The sequence below is a fragment of the Cimex lectularius genome, unplaced genomic scaffold (assembly GCF_000648675.2).
Source record: "Cimex lectularius strain Harlan isolate CLEC.00 unplaced genomic scaffold, Clec_2.1 scaffold49, whole genome shotgun sequence".
Taxonomy (NCBI): Eukaryota; Metazoa; Arthropoda; class Insecta; order Hemiptera; family Cimicidae; genus Cimex; species Cimex lectularius.
The window spans coordinates 1974423-2000554 of NW_019392644.1; the positions used below are offsets into that span (position 1 = coordinate 1974423).

Here is a 26132-nt window from a genome sequence, read left to right on the forward strand (position 1 = left end):
AGCACCATTAGTTCTTTGACACGATTAATAACCTTTATCGGGTCGACCCCGTAGCGATAATTACCTCGATTCATGTTCGATATAAGCTTGTACAATAAATGTATAATATACATATTACATTGATTGTTATAAATAATACACATATATATATAATATTCAATAGATTTTGTATATATGTATGTACACTCTATAAATCTTTAACACTTTTTCCCTCCATCACTTCTTCACATTAAAAAAAGTGACTATCCTGATATTCAGGGGATTTGAGCGGCAAATTGATTTCTAAAATCTTTAAAATTCACATAATTTATTTTTTAGTATTAACCTCTTGCAATTTTTTAACGTATGTCCGACCATATATATATATTAACCATAATTTAAATTAGATAATTTTTTACTATTAATTTTTATTATTATATAGTATTTTAAGAAAATATAAACTCAATAGATAAAATTTAAATATTTGTAACATTTGCCTCGAAAATACATAACTATTATTTAAAGCAAGATTATATTATTTCACAGAAAACATTACAGAAGCATAAAAGACTGTTAAGAATTAAAATTGGCCTTAAAACCCAAATCAAATAACTTTAAATTATCAAGAAAAAATTAGCTTCTTTTAGCCTGTTGATTACAGAAAAGTATAACATTAAAAATAAAGTAAAAACGTAATGGTAAAACAATATGAACAAAAGAACAATGATTGCTTCAAATAATTTCCAATTTCTCATGAATAATTTAATCATTTTCTATTGTCAATTTAATCTTTGAACAAAAATCTGCCAGATTAGTCTTCCTTTCTATAAGCTATTTAATAAATAATATTCTTAAAAGCAAACTACAATTACGATTGTCTGCTTGAGAAAGGGTTTGTCTTTCTTATAAATGAACTTTTGAATAATTGTTTATTCTACAATTGTTAATAAAAAATCTTTGAACAAATGACCTATTTTCTTATATGTTCATTTACACTTACTTACAGAAAAATGTGTTTTTAAAGATTTTTCGAGATTCGTTTTAAATTTTTTTTCGTAGGATTTAGTTTTTTTTAATATAATTTTTTTTCCAAATATAGTATTTTAATGAGAACAAAGCACATTTTAAACACACAATATTTACAATTTTGTTTATTGTATTCATAAAAAACAATAAACAATTTAGAAGAAATAAAGCCTAAAGGAAGGCTTTAGAAAGTAATAATCACAATTATTTGGGAACCGGCTACGTCTAATAACTTATGGTCTTGGTGGCAGAATTACTCAGCAATCCAAAAATAACTAAATTAATTTAAAAAAATTAAAAATATCAAAATAAATAAATATTAATAATCTATTGACTCCCTATTGTTATAATTTCGTGTCGTTCCATAAAATCGAGTTGGTTTTTCATTAATTCTTTCTCAATCTGAGAAAAATAAAACTCGACGAGACAGCCAAACCGGCCCCACGGCTGAATCATCTTTGCTTGGTTAGTTTTTTAAAGACGATACAAGACCACAGCCACATGAGCAAGTTTTTTTAATACGTATAGAAGTTAAAAACAATTTTTAATGTTATTTAAACCCGTATGACGCTATATAAAGAATTATTCTACTCTTAATGTTTAATTATATTTTATTTTTTGTTTAAATGAAAATACAAAAACTTTTTTATTTATTTATTTTTTCTTCTTGTTCTTCTAAAAAGACACAATTTAGTATAAAGACAGATGCAGAACAAACACCGATTTTTATTATAAAAAACACTACACATCTAGAAACTATGAGAAGAGCTCACCTAGAAATTTTTTTTTTAAATATATTTTATTGCTTTGTCTATAAGTTTAAGAAAAATTGGAAAAGAAGTTATTGATAAGAAATATTTGTAATTAATTCAGATTGATTAAACATGATAGAAAATGTCTTTTATTTAAAAAAAGGATAATCAATCTCTCGGATGAAATGGAATCAACAGCACAGTTATGTATAATACCCTGATATTTTTCGCTGATGATTTTTACCCAACACCCTCGAGGAACATTTTATTTTTATTTTATAGAACGGCTTATTAGAAGGACCAATCCTTTCTCAAGTTCGAAACAAGCAATTGTAAAGTTTGCTCATGTACATTTTTCAATAAAATTTCTAGAAAAACTGAGTCTTTAAGAACATAATAAACTTGACATTCACATTTCAAAATTGTATACGTACACTTTATATGCTAATAAAATATTATATATTTTTTATATCGTTATTAGATTTAGAAAACATCTTTGCTTATACATTTAAAATACATATATATTTCCTTATTTAGAAAAAAACGCCGCCTTTCACCAATTCGTGCTGGCACAAAGTAAGAAGATCTAATACATTATAAACAATTACACACCGTATTTTTTTGTTTTTTCTTTAAAAAACAGAAATAATTTAAAACGTTTCATTTTCCCCCAAAAAAACTCTTTGTGGAGTGTTTTCGTCGTAATACAGGCACATATATAAATATAATACACCGTACATACACAAAATACTTGTCATATATAATATTTCTGATTTGAGCGATACCTAAAAGCTAGACTAATACATTCAATAATTGTACTGTACAAAAAAGATTTAGGATTTCATTTTTTTGTCTTTACCTATTAGTTTTTGGTTTTAAATCTATATTGATTTTACCTAAACCATGTTGAAATTTTTGGCACTATCTTCTTTTAAAAAAACAAACCTAAAGCCTTCTGCCAAAGGAAACGTTGAGTTTTGTATTTTTAAAAGTGTCGAAGTTTTTTTTTTACATAAAAAGAGATATGTAAATATTTTTTGGTTTCGACGTGGTTTCGTTTAAATCACTTTGAAATCAATTTAATGAATCTAATTTTTTCTCTTCTATATCACTCCCATTGGCTTTGACTGCGAACTCAATTATATTTTCATAAATCCGCGCCAATGAAATTGTTGATTGATTGTTTTATTGTATTGTAATAATCCATGGGGCTACCTTGGAATAACATCTAATTAATGAATAACTGATTATATCGTTAAAAATACTATAAAATTTGATATTGTTGTATAATTTTTTCTAATAATTGCTGATCTAGAAGGCATAATGTTAATTTTAGGCCAATTTTGTCCAGTCAACGTAAAATTAATAATTTATCTTTTTTAAGAAGAAACATTTTTGAAAAAATTATAAATATATGCAGACAAGAGGAAGCTGCGGAAGTGGGATCAGATATTTTAATGAAACTTTTGTAGCGATACTTGGATGACTTCTTACTACTGGGCCCTAGGAGTCGAAAAAATAATATTTGAAGTCATTTAAATAATTTTTCGAAATAATTTTCTGTCTGTATGGAGCATGTATTTAAACGTTTTTTTCAAGTGTAAGAAAATAATAAGCGGTATTTTATAAAAATAAGATTTGGTATAAAACAAGTGACAAAATCTACGCCCAAAAACTAGTAAAGCAGGTAAGAAAAAGTTTTTTTTAAAACTAATAGTTCAGGTTTGTTTTATACACATTTTTAAGATCTGAAATACAAATATTATTAAAAATAAAATGCCGACTTTTTAACTGATGTGGTTATTAAAATTTCATAACTCCTATTGAATTTCTTTAAATTGTAAATCAAATAAGGTTGAAACTTCAACAGTATATTTTTTAAATAAGTGATGTTACTTATACAATAAAAATTAAAATTAATCCGAATGATGAAAATTGCGCCCAATGTGAAAATTTTTTATTAATTGAAATTATTGACGTTACTTGTAAATGATAGTCAATTAATAATGACTTGTTTTGGGATTTGACTTACTTAAAAGGTAAAAGTATAAATTTATAGCATTGTGTATCGATGTATAATTTTAAGTAGATCGGTCGTGTCGGGTCTAAGTCATCACCATATTCATTGATGATCCTAGGTAGTAAGCTCCTTTTTGTGAAAGATGAAAATATTCAATTATGCTGAATTTACACTTATTTTTCATTACTTGCGAATTTTTTGGAACAATTTTGAATCAATTTGTTCAATATGTGTTGTATTTAGTGACTGTTAATTACTGATTATTTGGAGATCGTGAGGTGCGGTCTTGTGTGATGTACGTTTAGAAAAACATTTTCTTCATCTTGCCAACGTTTCGGTCTTTATTTAGATCTTCTTCAGGGCTCAAAGTGTGCGTTCTCTGTGTAGATGCGTTAAGGTTAGTCGTGTGCTTACTAACACTTATTAACACTCGCAACACGAACACAACCGACACATCATCACAAAAAAACAAACAGTTTGTGCCCTGAAGATGATCTAAATAAAGATCGAAACGTTAGCACAATAAAGAAAATGTTTTTTAAACCTACATCACACAAGACCGCATCTCACGATTTCCAAATGATCATTTTATCATATCGTCATATTACTTCCAAAACAGAATGTAATCTGAAGTATTGAACTTCGCATTGTAAATTATATTTTTTATTTTCCTAAAGTTTTCATTTCTTCGTCGAGGGTAAAATGTGACACAAGGAGAAAAAAATTCCTGGTATCTGTACAAAAATAAATTTCCTCTTCGCACGGATTCTCCTAACTAATGAATTTTGTAGTTCGCAGTCTGAAAAGTTTCTAAGTAGCCCTTAATTAAAATTTTCAAAGTTTTTCGTCCGTATTCTCAGGTTTGATCCTGTTGATGCAGTTGTGCACCGGTGACACTGTGGGGACGTAGCGACCCCAGGAGGGCTTTAGCTACCAGACCGGAAATCTGTAATTCAGGGTCGGTTGGAGGCTGCGCTCGTTGGTCTCCACGTATCACAGAACTGTTTCCATTTCCGCTATCTCCGTCTTGCCACTGAAAGCCAAACACATTGTACAATTAGTAAAATATATTTAAAAAATGCGAGACGTAAAAAAAACACCTAAATTTTCTAAAGATTCATCAAGTTCGTATCATGTTATGCTGATTTCACTCGGCTTCTTATTAATATAAATCTTTCGGGGGGCCGCGGTACCCGAGTCGTTAAGGCGTCAGACTCTGGGCTAGTAGATCCCGCGGTCGTGGGTTCGATCCCCACCGTTGCCTCTGGACTTTTTCTGACGCCTAAGCGGACCGCGGCCGCAATTGAAAGAAATTGACACATCAATGGAAGGAGCGGGATCAGATCTCAGCGACCCTGAATTTGGTCCCGACCCCCTTCAAAAATGAGTTTCTTCGATGGAAGAACACCGGCACACCGGGGGCTCAAATGTCCACTTGTGTTGCGAGCCCTCAAAAAATGGAGCCAGAGATAAAGTACGCTGTACAGCTGCAGTGCTCAGAAGGGAACTCCTCCAGTTCCTGGTATCCATTGTAATAAAAAAAAAATAAATCTTATAAAAGGCAGATTAGTCATACTGATTATTACTCATGTACAACTGTTGCATAGTTTTTAATTTTCTTGAGGTCTGCTGGGCAAACGAGTCATGGGCTAAGGTTTAGCACATTTTTTCTAGTGCTCTGGTACATTTCTGCTTTTTACCACCATGTGGAGAGGTAGGACAGGGTTATAAGTTAGGAAAGGCACCGACGTTTTTCTTTTATAAATGGCTTTTATTTCTTCTTTTGTGTAAGCTAATGAGTGATTTGATTTTTTTTTATAATTATGAAATTAAAACTACAACATAAAAGTGCCTTAGTAAACATCATAAGAAAGAAGGAGGACTGATTTATTTATACCAAACCCTTTAATTGTTTTAAAACAAATGCAAATTACTGAATTTTTATTGCCCCGAGTTAGTCTCCTCCTTCATAGGCTTGAATCCTTGTGAATTCTCCCTTTGGGAAGTTAAGCAATCCATTTACAGGGAACAATCCTTTGATAATTTAATTTATATAATTGCCGCGGCTCGTTATAGCTGGGTTTTCACATAAAAGAGAGCTAATACCTCATAAAAACTGAATTATTTCAGATAGCTTTGCATTTTTAATGTAATTCTGTTTTAGATACAGAAAAACAAAAACGGAAAATACTCATGCACCCGGATCACAGATTTCTGAATTCACAGTCCAAAATACATATCCCTGTTACAGAATAAACGTGTTTAATTGTGTTCATTTTGCAGAGGGTTTTAAACATCAACACAATTTAAAGTACATTCACAAATTTGAAGAGCTTAGTTAGTCGCAAATGCTCTGGAAGAACGATACACCCAAAACTATAAATTTAACAATTTTGATTTTTATACCATACATAAAATAGTGTTTATTACTTGCTAAATATTTGTATAAAATATATTTTAAAAGGAAATTAATTAAGGATCAAGGTTCTCAGTTTTTACATACCACACCAATTTTTGTGTTGTTTTTGATATTTTAGTGTGCCTATGTAAAATACTTTTGTTAAAAATCTGTGAGGTCCTGTTCTCATTACAAATTTCATTAAATATTATAAAACATTATAGTGTAACAATTGATCTAGGTTGTTACACATTTTTCCAAACCAGTAATCAAATACCTCAGCAGTATTGGGTGACTCCTCGTTTTAAATTTTTTTCTCTTTGACCTGCATGAAAATTGCTGTATGTTAGTACGTATAAATTTCGAAAGAATATCCTGGTGGATCATTTTGAAGTAAAGTTGATTAAATCGAAAAAAGAATTCACCTGTACAGCTGAGGGGTCGAGGCGCAGAACCTGCCTCCGTATTCTGTTGTCGTTATATGGTTCCTGGTCATATCCCTGGTCCGCATAACTTCTGTGTTCCTGATTATGTTGTCACAGCATGGAAGCCTGAAAATATACAACATGTCATAACTTGTCTAAAAATTCAATGCTATAATCTCTTAGATGTATGTTCGATTTTTTTCATATTTATAAGGCCATAGTTTCTTTGCTAACCTCATATAAATTCAAACATATGTGGTATGATTTTAATTAGTCTAAACATTTGTTATTCTGGATTTTTTTTACAATAAAACAATCTTGTAAATATTTATTATATATATTTTATTATTTAAAAGATAAAAATTTCTTATCACATATTTAAAAAAATTAATATTAATAGTTTAGGCCATCCTGTATGTCACAATTTATATTTTACTATGAGAAACAATAAAATGCATCGTGCTTATATACCTGTCTACTGTGTTTTATGAACTGTTTTCTACTATTTATTTACTCTACGATTAATTTCTTTTCCATTTTTCAAACTATATATCTCCGGCGTAAAAAGGTAAAATGAAACAGAAATAATAGAAAAGCGCAAAGTGAAAGCCAAAACAATTACTGCGATATGCAGGCTGCTGTTAATGACATTATTTACATTATGACAAATTATGCGGGTTTTTTTTTGAAACATAAAAGATGGTCAAGTCCGGGCAAAAAAATGCTTAACAATTGACAAGGTTTAGTATGAAAACTGGTTACCAGTATATCAGGCGAATCGGTAACGGCAGATGGGAAAAATATGTACAATTTGTAAATTTTTGAAAAACATTATATCAAGGCGGAAATGATATACTTACGAACGTCTAAATATGCATTATTGATGAGGAAAATAAATATTTTGGTCGTGTTATTTCCATCGACATTAATTACTCAACTTGAGTATAGGATTGATCAGAAATTACAATATATTATTTACAAAAAAATAACAAAGGTTATTATTTTAAATGTGTATTTTTGGTATTTAGATAAATTTTAGTTTACAAATTAGTCAAGTAATATAAATTAAAATTTGTATAAAACACCTCAATAATATTTTTTTTAAATAGAAGATAGATGTTGTTTAGATGGGTACCCCAGGTAATACTAACGTTTAACATAAAAAGAAATTTGTACTTTCATGTATGTGATGTTATTTATTGGAAAAAATGTATCTATTTGGATGAATGGAGGGGCGTATCCCTAAATAACCAGAGGAACATCCAGTACTCTGTAGTAGTATGGATGGATGTGAGAATGTAATTTATTAGCTGGAATGAAGGACTTACGTTTAAATACCCCAAGCATATTGACATTACTCTAGGGTAGTGTGAACGAAGTCTGGTGTGCGGATGTAATTTATTAGCGTGAATATTTGGGTCATCCCCAATTACACCGAGCAATTTTGAGTATACTGGGGTAGTATGCTAACCAGACTATTATGTTTTTGCTTTGTTTCTGTGTATTTATGTTTGTTATTTGCGTTATTTTATCCATAATTGACAAGGCTTTGAGGTACAAAGAAAAGAGAAAGTTGGTAATCGGTATATCTTACAACGTCATTACTTGGCTGAAGTAACGGGAAATTAAATCAACGGTTTAAAATGCAAGAAAGTTGAGAAATAGAGGAATAGCGACGACCAATGATGTTTGCCGGTCCTAAAAGTTAACAAAATATTTGAAATATGTATTTATATTCATAACCATTCAACCTAAACAAATTGACTGTATTTTTTTTAGCATGAGCTCTACGATCAAATATTGCATTTTTTCAATTCCATAAAAAAAATTTAAACATGAAATTGTTTTTCAAGTGGTAGGTAACCTAAATTTTCGTTTGTGGATATATTACAAGTCCATTTGTTTTTATAAAAAATTAAACAGATTTTGCTACGCTAAATCGAGAAGGGCAAAAGAAACAATTATTATTTGTACGGCAAAAATTAATTTCACTAATGAGTATAAAGAAATCGTGAGATGCGGTCTGGTGTGATGTAGGTTTCAGAAAATTCTTTATCGTGCCAACGTTTCGATCTTTATTGAGATCATCTTCAGGGCCTGGGATTTACAAACATTGTTTACATATAACAATTACATGTAGGATGTGGAAAAAAGTGAATTTATGCAATGCAAAAAATATTTTTTATATTCAATCAAAGTATTCCCACTCACTCAAAGTGTTTCTTTTCTGCGAAATTGCGCCATTCTTGCGTGTCGTGTTGAGAGTGCCAGTGAGATACTGCTGTTTTACAAGTACACAGAAAACAGATAAAAAATTATTAGCAAAAGTGAATTTATACAATGCCAATCATTTTTTATATTCAATGAAAGTATTTCTACTCACTCAAAGTGTTTGTTTTCTGTGTACTTGTAAAACAGCAATATCTCACGGCCACTCTCAACACGACACGCAAGAATGGCACAATTACGCAGAAAAGAAACACTTTGAGTGAGTAGAAATACTTTGATTGAATATAAAAAAAATATATTTTCCATTGTATACATTATCTTTTCCACATCCTAAATGTATTTGTTAAATGTAAACAATGTTTGTAAATCCCAGGCCTTCAAGATGATCTCAATAAAGATCGAAACGTTGGCACGATAAAGAAAATGTTTTTCTGAAACCTACATTACACCAGACCGCATCTCACGATTCTGAATAATCATTTGTGATATCTTATAGATTACATAAGAGAAAAAGTATTTATTATTAATGAAAGAATCGCATGTTGTGGTATCTACCCTTAAATACGAAGATGCGGGTCATTATGATTTAAAAGAAAGTAGGTTTCTTCAAAAATTCTACAGTTCAATATTAATGTTACCCCAATGTTAATATAAATAAAATAAAATATAATACCCAATGTTAATTATAAACAGTTTTTACATCAAATCACAATAAATAAGCTGCTGCTGTAAAATTCAGTTATAAGACTAGATGAGATATAGAGGATTGCTAAACTGGGAAATGTGAGTAAAAAAGGTGTGCTTAAAAGCTGTGGTAGTCTGCAAAGCGAAAACATGCCCATGCATGAGTAAATTATAACAATACACAAACCCAAACATTAAAACAACAAAACACAAATAAAAAAGATGAGTTTTTGATTCTTCTTTTCATAATTATCCGTTTTTTTGTCTTTGACTTACCGAGTCGATGCGAGGTCAGACGGTATTGGGGATGGCTGTGGTTCTGCGCACTGGAGCCAACAGCACGTTTCCGGTTCCGCATGTTTTCGCCTCCTCCGAAAAATACGACAACTCTGTACTTTTGTGGTTCCCGAGACGTGTGTCTGTCTTCGATTTGGTACGATCGGCTCGGAGAAGGGAAGGGTTTCCAAAATAAAATTTGCCAAGACAGTAATAAAAAAAAGTCTCATAACTAAATTGTTTTGTAAATTTTCAGATTGTCGCCGTTGAAATTATTAATATATCATGGAATTGTGTACATATAAAAACGCAACATACATCCTTTGAAACGATTTCATTGATTACATTTCGTTCATACAGAACAGAGAGGACTACTTTAGCAATGACGATCCCGAAATCAATCTTGCGAAACTATGAACAAAAGTTTATATTGATGATGGTTAAAATTAAGACAAAACCTACTATTCTATTCGCCAGTTTATACTAAATAGGTAAAGAGTTAAGAGGTTTCGCCTAGTTCTAGTTATAAAGTAGCAAAATAATTGAATCAATTCTTTTCCATCAATTGTTCGAACAAATAAGGAAATGAACTTTTTTTTAACAATTGTTAAATCTCGTAAGACGAAAGTGTAAATATGATGTAAAGAATTAATGAAAATGTTTTACAATTGAAACTAAAAAACATACTTGCGTGGAACTGGGTCCATGCCTGAATCGCTGGATTTCGAAGGTTTAGAATTTTGTTGGAATTACCCTGGATGGAAATTATGTTTTTTTTTTAACGAACGTAACATGGACAGGCTTAGAGTACAACCAATTTTGTCCAAAAGGCACTTCAGGCTTTGTTTAAATTTTGAGGGAATTTTGTGATATTTAATATAAATTTGTTCACAGCGGAAAATCTTTCTTGTCGACAAAATAAATGGTGGAAATTCAGATCTGGCACACTGGCATATTGGGATCTTATGCAACAGACAGCTGCTTCAAAGTGAGTGGGGCAACAAATACTTAGATAACAGACCAATACAAACTGGAGTCTCCATCATCCTTTCCCATTTATCAAGATGATACTGTTATTATCTTTTCTTTCTCGAATCCTTTCCTACCAACCTACAAAACCCAAGAAGATTGTAGTTTATAAAACACTGATTGATGACAAATGTAGCCACAATGCATTTACCCGAGAACAAATATTGTCCAGTATACATCAGCAACAAAGATCTCTGACTTACCACGATACATTTGAAAATATGCGCAGTAAGAAAAAAAATGGAAGTGCTAAGCACGAAAGGAGAAGGACAGATTTTTTTTTTCGAAATCGAAATCGGAATCGAACCCACGACCGCGGCGTGAGAGTCTCTCATGCTAACCACTCGGCTATCGCGGTCCCCTAAGAGAAGGACAGATTAGAGAGAACAGTTAAGGAAGCGCCCCGAATGGTAGGAAAAAAAAGAAGAATGAGAAGAGCCCTCGACATTCTTAGCCCTAAAAAGGTTTTTGTTGTTTCCTTTACAACATATGTCTTATGTATATGGGTCACCTTTTTTCTTCTGTTACGGTAGATTAATATTGGCGTAAGCTAGTGATTAGAAAACCTCTCGTGTTGGCCCAATTATACCGTGGAACTTTTGTGCAAACTACGTGATCAACATAGTGTGAGTTGTGAGCATCGAGCTCAGGTCTCAAATAGTTATCTTCTTTTTAAGGCTATAGGCTACTATAAGGCAACATTTAATCTAAACGTTCAAGCTAGTGGTTCTATGAAACTTCCGACTCTTTGATGGCTACTTAAAATCAGATGCGAGCAAGTGTTACTCAGTTCTGTGCCATGGAAGGAAGACGACGGAAATTTTTTGCGCGCGATCTGTAACCTAAGAGCTAGGGAAGATATCTCTCATTTTTTTGCCCAGTGTCCCATACTGTCAGAGCGTCGCGTATTTAGGGTATAAATCGCTTTCTAGGTCACAGTTGCTTGATCTGTTAAATATGTGGATATTGAGCGGTCGAAAGGTCTAGCATACTATGCACGTCATGTTTGGCAATGTAGGTAAGAACACAATACCGAGTTATAATTGTTTAACTTGTTGTACCTAAAATCAGATAGCTTTTATAATTTAGTTTTTATTTATAGTTTTCTATCATTACTATTATTATATAGTTTATTTTTCTTTTTTCTTTTTCGCACCCCTGAAAAAGAACAGCCAACTTCCGGCAGACGGATAATCATCCATGCTGTAAAATACTTTTAATATTGTATATGATTAATTAAGGTTTTTAGTCGAGATAAAAAAGAAAGAAAGAGGGAAAATTGATGGTTGAGATGCGAAGTTAGTGCTCGAGTGGACCGAAGTCACGATAGCTCAGGTGGTAGAGTAGCGGCGTATCAAGCCGAAGGTCGTGGGTTCGAATCCCGTTCGTGACCCTGACTTTTTTATCTCAACTTAAAACTTTAATAAATTGAATGATATTAATTGGTCAAGCGGATCACGAAAAATAGCGAATTTAATGAATTAAAATGAAGTATACTTCCCTAAAGCTCTCCGTGGTTATTTTATTTGTCCCGAGAATCAAATAAATTACACGATATTTGAAAAATGGCAAAAAGATGGGAAAATTCAAAAGGTGGGGTTAAGATAGTAAGTTAGTGCCCGAGTGGATCGAAGTCACGATAGCTCAAGTGGTAGAGCAGCGGCGTATTTAAGCCAAAGATCGTGAGTTCGAATCCCGCTCGTCACACTGACTTTTTTATCTCAACTAAAAGCCTTAATTAATTGAAAGATATTAATTGGTCAAGCGGACCACGAAAACTAGTGAACTGTATATTATGTAATGCTTATCTTCAATGTAAATAAAGCATGTTATCTATCTATTGGCGCTAGCGCAATTTTCATTTCAAAAAGTTTTCAAAAATTTAGTTGTTTTCCAAATTTAGGTTATTGGCTTAAGGTTTAATTTTATTCTCTGTTTTTCTATAAATTATTAGTTTTTTCAATCGTAGTTATTATCGTTTGACCACTAGTTCAATTTATAAATTTATTTCAGTTTTCCTCTTTCTACATTGAGGGATCCACGGAATATTACCAACGCTTAAACTAGACTTAAACTCACGTCAGATACTTATGTCTATACTTAGACGACATACTGAAGTATAATCCCCACAAAATACTCGGCAGGTAACCACATAACAAACTGGACAACTATGAACGAAATCTATTTGACTGTCAAAACTTAACTAACTGTGAACAAGTCAAAAGTAAAACCAATTTGAACATACTAAGTGGAAGTGTGGAGTTTCGCTGGGCCATCCGATATCCAGTGAATCTAATCCTTCCGATCAAAAGTCCTGAGCTTGTCAAAGCTTCTTGCTATGTCACTTGGTTCACTATCCACAACGACGTAAACGTTCCTTTCTTCCAGATCCGATCCCATTTCCAAATGTTAAATACGAAGATCTCGATACATCCTATTCCTACCGCCCAAGCCTTATCTACATTTTTTACTCTGAGAGCCCAACGACGATTGAATCAAGATATCCATTGGAATAATAAAACACATACAAAGAAAAATTAATATAGCTAATTCATCGAATGAATGTAGACAAATATACAACTTGTGAATATTAGCCATCTTTCATCGCCGCCACCGAGAAACCCCCTCAATTATATACCCACCTCTTCGAAGTCCAGTTTCGTTCACACAATAAATAAAAACCTATAGTTTTCAGATGTATGTATGTATGTATGTATGTATGTATGTATGTATGTATGTATGTATGTATGTATGTATGTATGTATGTATGTATGTATGTATGTATGTATGTATATATATATGTGTATGTATGTATGTATGTATGTATGTATGTATGTATGTATGTATGTATGTATGTATGTATGTATGTATGTATATATATATGTATNTATATATATATATATATGTGTGTGTGTGTGTGTGTGTATGCATGTATGTATGTGTTTTTTTTGTGTGTGTATGTGTATTTGTATATAAAGACAGATATTTATATTACAAATGTCTATAATTGAGATGTGAATGATGTTGCCAAATGTTTTCAACATTTCTTCTGGATATTATCACAGTAAAAGCGAGAACAGACGGACCAACACCAACCAGGCTGTTCAAACCTTAAACCATTCAGTGCAGTTTGCACAGTTAAAAAGTAAGTAGTTTTGAGACATTCTGTATCTTTTCTAATTTCAATTTTGTTATACCTTTTTTTTTTTGTTAAAAACAAATCCAGTTTAGATAAAAGTTTGCACCTCTGGTTTTGACCAACTCCGAGCCGACTACTCCCTTGTCTTTGTGTGTTTCAAAAGCTAAAATTCGCTGGATATCACCAGTGGATATAAATGCAAAAAGGTGAGACCGAAAAAAAAGTCCATGCAGATAAAAGGTGTGTCAATCCACTAAAACGTGTCCACACACTGGATAAAAAGTGTGTGTTCAATATGAATCTTTTACAGAGTAACAAATCATTTATAAACAAAAGAAGAAAATGTTCCTTAGAAAACGACAAAAGGAAAATACAAAACAGTGTCTGAAAAAAGTCAAGTGTGGTCAAATAAAGAAGAACATTTCAAAAAGTGTATGAAACAAAAAATGTGAGGTGGTTTGGCAAAATCAACCTTTTGTAAACACATTCTAAAACTACTCACTTTAGAAAAGCTTGGTTTTAAAATATATTGTTATTTAAAGTTTTATTTTATTATTATTGCATATTAAAAAAGATATATGTCATAATTTCTCAAATGTCCGGACATTTAAGACACACTGCTTCTTTAAACAATTTGTTTATTTAAATTTCAGGTTTTAGTCAATAAATAAAATAAAAATCTACGAAAACACACAGGGAGCACACCCATATTAGGCAGATAAATTATTAGAATTTTTTAAAGCTGTTTTCGGTAAAAAAAAATCTTACTTATGCGACGGTTTTATCCCTTGAGACTCCATTTCCCTTTCCAGCTGTCTTATCAGCCTCCTGGCTAGGTCAAGCTCGTGCTGGACTTTCCACAGTCTGGTGTCGCAGATCGGATCCTGGCATCTGTGGTCTCTGAGTATCCCTTGCGCTTCGTAAACCGCTCCTCTAAACGTCAACGACTTTCCCATACTCTGTCAAATAGGAAAAGAAGTTGTGTTAATTTATATTTTAACTCGAAACAAAGACTGCAAACAGCTTGGATATATGGTATCATAGTAACCAATAGACCGACACGCTGATGAAATTTTATGTAAGCAGCTATATATGCTGAAATATATTTATAAACTTTAAACCGATATAAACAGGACTCGGCAGACAAAACATCGCATAGACCAACCAGTCAAGTCGTTTTAGCATACCAACTGTTGTTTGCACAAAACAACGGGAAGAGAAATAAATTAATAAATAATGAACGGGAGAAAAGGAAAACGTAGTGTTAATTACTTTAAAGTTGCCCGAGAACTTGAGCCGGAAACGAGGAATCGTCCTTACGCGATTAAGGATAGGCCATGCGCGGTTGACACATGGGGACCCGCTCATGGGCCAAAGCCCGCGCAGAAAAGTTGCTCGATGTATCCCACATACTGGAAACATCCGCTTTCTAGGAGAATGTGTGGTGATTAGTGACCGTTAATCGATATTTATTTAGAAATCGTGAGATGCGGTCTGGTGTGATGTAGGTTTCAGAAAAACATTTTCTTTATCGTGCCAACGTTTCGATCTTTATTGAGATCATCTTCAGGGCTCAAAGTGTTTGTCTTCTGTGCAATTGTGCCATTCTTGCGTGCCCATGATCTCAATAAAGATCGAAACGTTGGCACGATAAAGAAAATGTTTTTCTAAAACCTACATCACACCAGACCGCATCTCACGATTTCTAAATAAATTTCTAGGGGAAATTGGGGTTTTTTATTGCATATAATATCTTATGTGTTGTGTGTCTATATGTCTTGTCTGAGTGCATGTATTTATTAGCGTGAATGGCGAGGGGTAAGGGCAAAATGCAAACCTTTGAGCTCTGAAGATGATCTCAATAAAGATCGAAACGTTGGCACGATAAAGAAAATGTTTTTCTGAAACCTACATCACACCAGACCGCATCTCACGATTTCTGAATAATCATCGATTGACGGTCACTAATTCGAATCAAAAACCGATTTTACGATCGAGTTTGAATTTCTGGCGTTGCACACAAAAAAAGGCATAAAAATGTCAATTACTTGTTTCTGTTGAAATAGAAAATGGATGTTATGTTTTTTCGTGACTCGATTTTCGACACAAAACTTATTATAAGTACGAATGGTAATTATTCTAGGAAGGTCCAGTTATTTCTTATGCTCATACGTAATTCCCTATACAAATGGTGAGAGTCTTCAGGCAGGGTGACGAGATGCAATTTTCTCAACCAAAGATTCACTAGAACACTTGATTCTCAACTTCAAGGAATCGTCCTTAAGCGGTTAAGAATAGGCCATACGCGGTTGACACACGGGCACTCGCTCTTCGGCCAAAGCCCGCGCAGGTGCCCTTTATGAAGAGAAATGTTGATCGATGTGTCCCACATACTGAACATGTCATGCCTTGGCTACCTACAAGGAGCGTGTAGGGATGCCATCCAATCTGAAAATGGTACTCGAGCACGGCTGCGGGTTTCTTGGTCCCCTGTTCCGCTTTTTAGGGGAAATTGGGTTCTTTTATTGTATATAATATGTCTTATGTGTTGTATGTCTATATGTTTTATCTGAGTGCATGTATTTATTAGCGTGAATAGAGAGGGGTGAGGGTCAAATATAACGTCATCATCGCCCGTCGAACTTGGGAGCGTAAGCGTGTGTGTTCGGGGTCGATGACGGTTATTTATAAAAGTACTCCATCGACGCCAATCTAGATTAGTTTGCGTTTAGGTCGGTGGAGGAATATCAAGTACTCCACCGACCAAACGAAACGAGTGTACTGTATGGATGTATTTATGTGTATGAATGTATTTATTTGTATGAATGTAGTGTTTGAAAGGGTAAATAGAATATAGACTTAATTGGGGGCTGAAATGACCTAGATGTCGGATGCCTAGCGGAAGGTAAAGGAAGTAAAAGTTCTTACTTTTCGAGAGGAGAAACAAGTGGAAGCTACCTGCGCTCTGGTCGAGAAGGTCGAACCAAGAAGAAAAGCTTTCCATATCGTACTTTTTGATCCTCACTCTTTCAAACAGCTACCAAGAGCAGTACCGTCGAAAATTGAAGTGGAAAACGTCAAAAGGGCAAAATTCTGGGGAAGAGGGTAGGCCAGAGTAAATTAAAAACTGCAGTTTACGGAGTGCTGGTCAACAGTTGCGTGGCTGACTAGGTTTAAGGAAAAAGAGCCGAGTGGGACGGACGCGTAAGGCTGAGTGTTAGTCCGTAAACAGACATGTGTTTTTGACGAAATAACGAACCATGTCTGACTCTAGACGATTTTACTTTACTCCAACAAATCAGACGTCGACCACTGAGGATCGTAAATTTCTTAGACTTATCGAATAGACAGAAAATAATGCACGACTTACAAGGCTGACGAGCGCGCAGCAACCCCCTCTGTCTGTTTTAGCGAGGTGTTTCCTCACGTATTTGTAGTAGATATGCTCTAGGAGAAGGAGGCACATTGCGAACAGTATGCCTGCCATGAGAAGCAAGAAAGCCGACAGAAACTGCTCCAGGGCCAAAGGATCGGATGATTTGTGCTCCTGCTTGCCAGGTTTGCATGTCCCCGTCATCCAGTACCTGCGGAGTCTCTCAAGATCGCCTAATCATAAATAAAATTAAGAATTGGACACGTTATTAACAATTCGACGTCATACCGTTTTCTCTGAAGTCGAGTAGTCGCTTGTTGAACATCTGCAGATATTTCGAGTTTCTGGTGAATGCCAGGCCGTAGCCGGTTTTCGCATACCAGGAGCCAACCGTCAACAGGCGGCAGTCTTCATCTTGAGCAACCAGATAATCCAAAACTGTACCGTCGTATATAAATGCGTCTAAATCCCTAAAACACATAAATGTGACATAAAACTTTTAGAATTTTATCAGCAAAAAGGAAAAATAGGTCTTTATTTTTAACAAAATTTATTATTTCAATGATTTCAATTTCTTTCCTTATAGTAGATTTTATAGAAAAACTGAATACTTTGTAAAGAAAAATCAGCAACTTTCTTGAGGAAGGCGAAATGAACCTCTATTCAACAAGTATAACGATTTAAGTCCAACGGCGGACTTCTACCAAGTAAGATCCTTTTTATCGGTGGAATCGAAAGAGGTTCTTCGGAAACAAATTCCTTTATCGTGAATTGACCTCTGAGTCGGAAAAATAGCCAATTCCGTTCAACCTAACTCCAGACACGTCCGACAATGAACGTTGTCGGCAGAAAAGGCTGCATTTGTAGAGTGATGCCGTTTACCACAATTCTCGTTCTAGTGATCCGGTAAAAACTGCTGCGCTGAAATTACTAAAGCCTAAAGAATTTCACCATCTTTGCCAAATAAAATGCTTTAACATTTTTACTCAAAAATAGTATAGCGGGTTAATAGAATGTCTTTGTTCTATTGACAACATGCTTATGTTTTCATGCTTATGTTCTCTTTCGTCTCCTGCTTGTTCTTGTTTCAATTAGCCTATTTGTTAATAACATAACTTCTAAATAACTCAGCCGATTTTAACAAATGAGGTATCGTTTTACGCGGAATTTTCTGTCAATCAGGTATTAATTTATCGAAGATTGATCAAGCCAACAAGACAGGCGTACGACTTTGACAAGTGGTAGTTCCTATTCACAGTAAGTTTTTTGCAATGATCCGGATTTCGAGCCTTTTAGCTCATCATCAGGTTGAAGGACTTCTACAACCACGTCTCTCGGCATGAAGTGCCAAAGTGAGCCCGCTAATGCCAACGCGACGTTCCAATTAGCAGCTGATTTTTATAAGGGCGCTCAATTTCAACGTGCGAAACGCGGAAATTATAACACAAATAAATATTATACTACGATAGTAAATACTTAATATTATTAAATTACTATAAAAATAATAACAATTAAAATAATTAGTTTAATTATTTGGATGTTCGATATTATTTATGTACATATTTAAAATCGGAGGTAGATCAATATCTGTTATATTATTAATGCATTTATCACCATGTTCAATTTTACATTTTTTAATTTCAAATTTCTCAAACCAATCTAATTCTTTCCCTTTGTTGAAACTATGTAACACTCTTGTATTTAGATTTGAATTGAAATTAAGTTTTGTTTCTTTTAGATGGTCCTTAAATTCCGAAAATTTGCTCGATTTAGGCAAGTGTTCTTTTACTGTTGTTTTTGTTTCTCTACCGCTTTGTCCTATATATTTAATATCACAATCATTACAAATGAGTTGGTAAACCCTGCTTTTTGCCAAGTTGTCTACCGTGTCTTTAGGTTTTGAGAGGATGTTTTTAAGTGAACCCGTACTTCTATAAGCTATTCTAAAATCTTCTTGTTTAAAAATTTTACTAACTTTTTCCGATAATTCACCAATGAATGGCAAACAACGGACACCTAATGATTCATTTGTGGTGGGGTGGCTGAGTCCTATTGTTGATTCGTTTAAAGTTAATTTTTTTATTCTTTTAACTAGCAACCTATCAATAAATATTTCTTGATACCCGTTGTTTTTTGCTAAGGTTTTAATAGTTTTTAATTCTTTTTTATAGTTATCAGGTGTTAGCGGAAGTTTTAACATCCGGTCTATGAGCCAAATGAAACCAGCAGCCTTTTGGGACCATGGGTGGGAAGAATCCGCTGGTATCATAGTGTCTGTAGTTGTGGGTTTTCTATATACGTCTATTTCTATTAGGTTGTTTATTATACACAGTTTTAGGTCTAAAAAACTTACTGTGAGTAGGAACTATAATTTTTAAAAAGGATTGAACACCACACTCACTCCATCATTTATCATTTCTATTTGACAAGTGGTGTTTCTTAAAAGTTTATTTTGTATAATATTTTCCTAACTGATTCTTTTGACCATTATCGAGGTTTGTAACGTTTATACCAGTGGACCTAACATACCCAAAACTTACATCAGAGAGTTCAATTTGTGATTTATGTCTAAGTTCGTAGCATTATCTCTACTTTCAAGTACTTTACCCGATAACCTTTGTGATTCTTGTTTGCTCATGTGTCAGTCACAACCTTCTGGAATGTTTCATAAGTTTCAGTATTTAAACCAGCGTGTATTTTTTTGGTAGCCAACTTGGGAAAATTTCCTTTAGCACCTCTGTGGTGGCCATTTTTCTTTATATCTCAGAGTAGTTTTAATTATGAAGTGCAAATCGATAGGTGGAGCTTTGGCTGTAGTTTTTGAGCTGCTTACAAAAAAGGATTAATGTTTTTTAACAGTTGAAACAGTATAGAATTTATTACCCGTTTATTACGGAATCCACTCCCCCGGTCACTGAGGTACGGTTGAACGGCCTCATGTACGAGTGCATCTCCTTGAAATATTTTTTGAGCGTCGAATCTGTGTGGCTCCACGGTATCGTGCCGAACTTGTACATCGGCTTTTGACTGTATGGCTTCGAAAGCTGCAACAAAGATTAAAAAGTTTAAGAAATCGTTTTATTGAGGTGTGAAGGATGGTGAAATTGTATTTTAGTCGCTTCTGATCGGCTCAAAGCAATCTGCGCGTTCCTCGATATTGAGGGAGCCATCGACAATGCATCTCATGTATCAATGAAGGTCTCCCTAGGGAAAAAACACGTAGACCAAACCACATCCAGATGGATTGGAGAACTGCTAAGAACTAGAATAGCCGAAACGAATATAGGAACAGATACTATAGAAGTTAGCAGTCAAGGGAGGGATACTATCACCTCTTCTATGAAGCCTATCAGTTGATGAACTGCTCGAGACACTGGATCATTCAGGGATAAAATGTCAGGGATATGCGGACGATATAGTCTTGACAGCCAGGGGAAAATTCGAGGAAACTCTCTGTGATATAATCCAAGAGGGACTAAAAATCACAGAATAATGGTGTAAAACCTCTGAGTTAGGAATCGACCCTTATAAAACAACTATAGCCGCTTTTTCACGGAAAAGGGAACTTGAGCACATGAGGGAAAGAACACCCAATAACACCGTGATAGAAATAAAAAATAAGTCAAATATCTGGGCATCACGCTAGATAAAACACTAACATATAAGAAACACATCAGCTCGACCATCAAGAAGGCGACGCGAGCTTTGATGGTGTGCAGAAGAATAGCAGGAAGGAACTGGGATGCAGACCGGAAACCCTGCTATGGATGTACACCATGATAGTAAGACCTTTACTTACATACAGAGCTATAGCCTGGGCTGATAAAGCAGAACAAGTAACCAAAAAAAAGAACTCACAAAAATACAGAGACTTGCAAGCATCTGCATAACGGGAGCAATGAGAACATATCCTACAATAGCACATGGTAATAAGGATAGCGCAGGAAACTATCATTAATTTTACCAAAGAGAAACCTCCAACAGGAATAAAACTAAAATGGAGAGATAGCCCATGGAAAGACCATCCGATACTCATGGCTCCAAGAGACGACATGAACAAGATGTTTGAATTTAACCAAAACTTCCGAAGAAACCTGGGTACCAAAAAAGAATAGGAAAGAGAGGGAAACAGCTCTTTCAAAAATGGCACCATCCTTTGGTACACAGATGGATCTGGAACACAAGAAGGTACAGGGGCAGGAGTATTTGGACCTGGAACCAAATACTCAGAACCCATGAGAAAATACACCAGTATGTTCCAAGTTGAGATTCATGCAATCGAAAGATGTACCCAACTCAACCTAAGTAAAGGGTACAAAAACAAGAATATAGCTATCATGCCAGATAGCCAAGCAGTCATCAAAGCACTAAGCTCAAATATCATTAGTTCAAGGATGGTGCTGAACTCCAAAACCAAACTAAACATACTAGGTACGCAGAATAAAGTCAGCCTCTGTTGGGTCCCAGGACACATGGGAGTAGAAGGCAACGAGAAAGCGGACACCCTTGTAAGAAAAGGGGCTGCTGCACCGCTGATAGGACCTGAACCTTTCTGTGGCATAGGAACCCACACTATTAACGAGTATCTCAGACAGAAGGACAAAAACAAAACGAGGGAACTTTGGAATTCACTAATTAGACAGACAATCCAACAATCTTCTAGCCAATTTTGGAAGGAAAGAAATTACAGAATGTGTCAAGGGAAGCAGAAATAAACTGCGAATCCTAATAGGATTCCTAACAGGACACTGCAAGTTAAATGGCCACTTAAAGAAAGTTGGAATAATCCAAAATGGCACGTGCAGATTATGCAAAGAAGCAGAAGAGACAACAACACATTTACTAACAAACTGCAAAGCTACACTAGCCCGCAGGAGGAAATGCTTTGAGATGTATAATGTGACCATAGAAGAGCTTCAACCATTGAAACCAGGCCTATTAATCAAGTTTCTTGATGAAATAGGACTCACCGATGTGCTTTAGGCAGAGCACGGGGGATACAATAGCTCTTAAAGGGCGCAGTATACTATACCCCAAAACTATATCTACATCTACATCTACATCGGCTCATCTTGCTGTTGGTTAGGCTCAGATGCTCGAAAACGGCAACAATTATAAAAAAAAATTTTACATTTTGCAAAAACTGTACATTTATTAATTATTTTTCACCAAGTAGTATTTTATTTTCGAAATGTATTAAGAAACTTTGAGAGTTACTTTGTTGTCGTCGACTCCGGTGAAATCGTGATATTCTTCTCTCGTGATCATGAAAGCTGCCAGGTTGGCAGTGTATATGGCAAGAAACACAACAGCAAACATGGCCCACATGTTCGTCATAAATCTGAAAACATGAGTTTTATGTTATAAATCAAAGTGAACTAGGTGTGCAAAGAATAGAACAGACAAAACTGTGATTTGACTTTAGTAAATATTTACAATCGTGTAATTAACCTAAATTTTTAATAGGTTGTTAAAGCGTTAAAATTGTGATTTCTTTGACTTTACTTTTTGTTTGACTTTACTTAGCAAGATAAACACTTGATAGTTTGAAAATGGTGTTTTTACAGTTGGGCTCTCCAGTGCTTTGATTTCTCATTGTCCTAAATCCGAGACGATTATGGACTTTGATCGGTTCAATTTACTCCGGACAAATTACAATAGTTGGTTCATAGATAATTTTTCTACATTGCAATAAATACATACACAAGAGCCAACGACTAATGTAAGTAGGATTGTTTTAAAAGAAAAACGAAAATATGTTGATGTTAAAAAAAATCAAACTGTCAATTTTCCTGAATCCTGTAAAACCCGGATCCCCGACCAGCCCAAACACATTTTTTTTACGAGGGTTCGCAACAGCAGAGGTTATATCAACCCTCGGGGTGCCGGTGTTTTTGAAAAAAAGCCCATTTGGAAGTATGTCGGGTTCGAATGCAGGGCCGCTGGATTCGAACCCGGGACCTTTACCTTACAGAGATGAGCGCCGTGTCAACGCGCCGTTGCGGCCACCGACGCCCCTATTATAACGGTTTACGAATCGGGACGGGCGAGGTCGGCGGATGGGGAAATTAGAAATCTTCCCGGACCATCTTTTAAAGCCGTTTTCTTCCAGTACCGGGTCAACTAGACGAGGAAGACCAGGAGAAAAATCATCCCTGGAGATTTTGCGGAGTCACGGTTAACGTTTTCAAACTAAGATTAATTTCCTGCCCTCGGGACACGGCCTGTCAGCCCCCCGGGGATGATTTTCTTACGAGACGCCGAGGACGTAATTCAATATTTCGACAAATAAGATACTCCTTATATACTAATGAAATTAGAAAATATACTATCACAAAACGTTGTGGCGTTTTTCTTAAACAATTACACAATTTAGGCACTAGCATAATATCATCCGATTCATTAGGTCTATTATTTACATGTGATACCTCTGCTACATACATTTCATTGTAGAAACTGCAAACCCTTTCAGTGTAGAATAAAATTGGTCATATAAGATATGGAGAATTAGAAATCATATACAAATGTTTTGAAAGTTGAGAAACAAGGTTCTAGTGAATCTTTGGTTGAGAAAATTGCATCTCGTCTCCCATGCCTGAAGACTCTCACCATTTGTATAGGGAATGACGTCTGAGCATAAGAAATAACTGGACCTTCGTAGAATAATTACCATTCGTACTTCGAACAAAATAAGTAATTAAAATGAAGTTAAAAATCACCTGGAAATGGATCACTCCAGGATAGATTTTTTACGTTTTTTTTAAAATTTTCATTTATTTATATTTTTTTTTATAATAAGTTTTGTGTCGAAAATCGAGTCACGAAAAAACATAACTTATCAATTTTCTATTTCAACAGAAACAAGTAATTGACATTTTTATGCCTTTTTTTGTGTGCAACTCCAGAAATTCAAACTCGATCGTAAAAATCGGTTTTTGATTCGAATTAGTGACCGTCAATCGATGATTATTCAGAAATCGTGAGATGCGGTCTGGTTTGATGTAGGTTTCAGAAAAACATTTTCTTTATCGTGCCAACGTTTCGATCTTTATTGAGATCATCTTCAGAGCTCAAAGGTTTGCATTTCGCCCTTACCCCTCGCCAAACATAACATCAATTTTCTACGAATTTTCTAACTTTTCAATTAACAAGTGATTGACATTTTTATGACTTTTTTGTGTGTAACGCGAGAAATTCAAACTCGATCGGAAAATCGGTTTTCAAGTATATATGTGTGGTAATTAGTGACCGTCAATCGATGATTATTCAGAAATCATGAGATGCGGTCTGGTGTGATGTAGGTTTCAGAAAAACATTTTCTTTATCGTGCCAACGTTTCGATCTTTATTGAGATCATCTTCAGGGCTCAAAGTGCTTAATGTTGGTTTGAGAAAAACATTTTCTTTATCGTGCCAACGTTTCGATCTTTATTGAGATCATCTTCAGGGGTTTAGTTTGCATTTCACCCTTACCCCTCGCCATTGACGCTAATAAATACATGCACTCAGATAAAACATATAGATACACAATACATAAGACATATTATATACAATAAAAAAAAACCCAATTTCCCCTAAAAAGCGGAACAGGGGACCCATAAAACCCACTGCCATGCTCGAGTACCATTTTCAGATTCGATGGCATCCCTACACGCTCCTTGTAGGGAGCGAAGGCATGACATGTTTCCAGTATTGGTCCCATCAGTAGTGGGACACTTCGATCAACCTTTCTCTTCATAAGGGGCACCTGCACGGGCTTTGGCCGAAGAGCGGGTGCCCGTGTGTCAACCGCGTATGGCCAACCCTCAGTCGGGTGAGGACGATCCCTCGTCCGTGCTCAGGTTCTCTGAGGGCCATGTACCGGTCGTGCTCTTGACTCGCAAGAGCCTCTCCGACGATCCCGCCCACTGACGCTGCCATCTTTCGTTTATCATATTTTTTACTGCGTGTTTAGCGTCAGGGGGCCTGTTCGCGATGGTCCGATCCGGAGGGTGGGACGTACCGGCTTTCGCCTCCTCGTCCGCATGTTCGTTACCCTCCAGGCCGACATGTCCGGGAATCTAACTAACGGTTTATTATAGTTTTGATGTTAATAACGTGCAATAAGCATCTGGCGTCGTTAGCCTTAAGTCTCCTAGGCATCGAATAAATAAGCAAACAAATTTTGTTTTGTGAAACAAGATTCCATTCTTCAACATGGGCGGTTTGAAGTTGTTTTTCGCTTGTCGGAGCGGCGAACGATGCCTAATCCGTCTCTTTATCACGTTCTGTCTACAGGATTCTTTGTTCAGTCTAGCCAATTTATTTTGGTAACCATTACATCCTCCACAGCTTTCAGAAGAATTCCTTCGATGTACCTTTGTGCAGTCAAAGATCCATTCTGTATGATAATCAGTCCGGTAGAGGCATGGACGTCGATTCGGCACCATTCCATGACTCTGTCTTTGAAAAGTAACGCATAGCACATGAAGATATGAAGATGAATAACGATTCATGTCTTATCTACACACGATCCTGGACATCGGATTGCCAAACCGTCACTCCGGTAAAGTGTACAACCCCGTTGCTTAAGTGTTTAAGCGTCATGCTGATTTGCGAATAGTCGCCTTTCTATTCGATGCCTCTATAGTATAAGGGAAGGATGCGGGACTCTTACATTACGGATTTTTTGCGTTGACGACCTATCACGGAAACATTTAAATGACGGTTCTGTCGTATATCGCGGTCGACCACGCTTCGGCCGAGACGACCGGTGGCCCTAACCTCTGTAGACCATCTTGGATGGTAGACACCGTGCTTGGGT

General features: G+C 35.1%; 1 protein-coding gene across 3 annotated transcripts in view; it reads right to left on the reverse strand.

Moving 5' to 3' along the window:
- Positions 1 to 4424: 4424 nt before the first annotated feature.
- The window catches only part of LOC106666008 (glutamate receptor ionotropic, NMDA 2B), a 206115-nt gene continuing 184407 nt past the window's right edge, over positions 4425 to 26132 (reverse strand). The window contains exons 10-18 of one of the 3 annotated variants that reach the window (XM_024230406.1): positions 22548 to 22671; positions 20214 to 20374; positions 17619 to 17800; positions 17328 to 17563; positions 14726 to 14916; positions 9790 to 9882; positions 6601 to 6726; positions 6453 to 6500; positions 4425 to 4810 (exon numbers count right to left, since the gene is read on the reverse strand). In XM_024230406.1, the coding sequence (XP_024086174.1) occupies positions 4771 to 4810; positions 6453 to 6500; positions 6601 to 6726; positions 9790 to 9882; positions 14726 to 14916; positions 17328 to 17563; positions 17619 to 17800; positions 20214 to 20374; positions 22548 to 22671 (1201 nt within the window). In that variant the 3' untranslated portion in view covers positions 4425 to 4770. Of the gene's footprint in view, positions 4811 to 6452; positions 6501 to 6596; positions 6727 to 9789; positions 9883 to 14725; positions 14917 to 17327; positions 17564 to 17618; positions 17801 to 20213; positions 20375 to 22547; positions 22672 to 26132 lie in introns of those variants that run through there. The other 2 variants (XM_024230407.1, XM_024230408.1) reach the window with 2 other exon arrangements.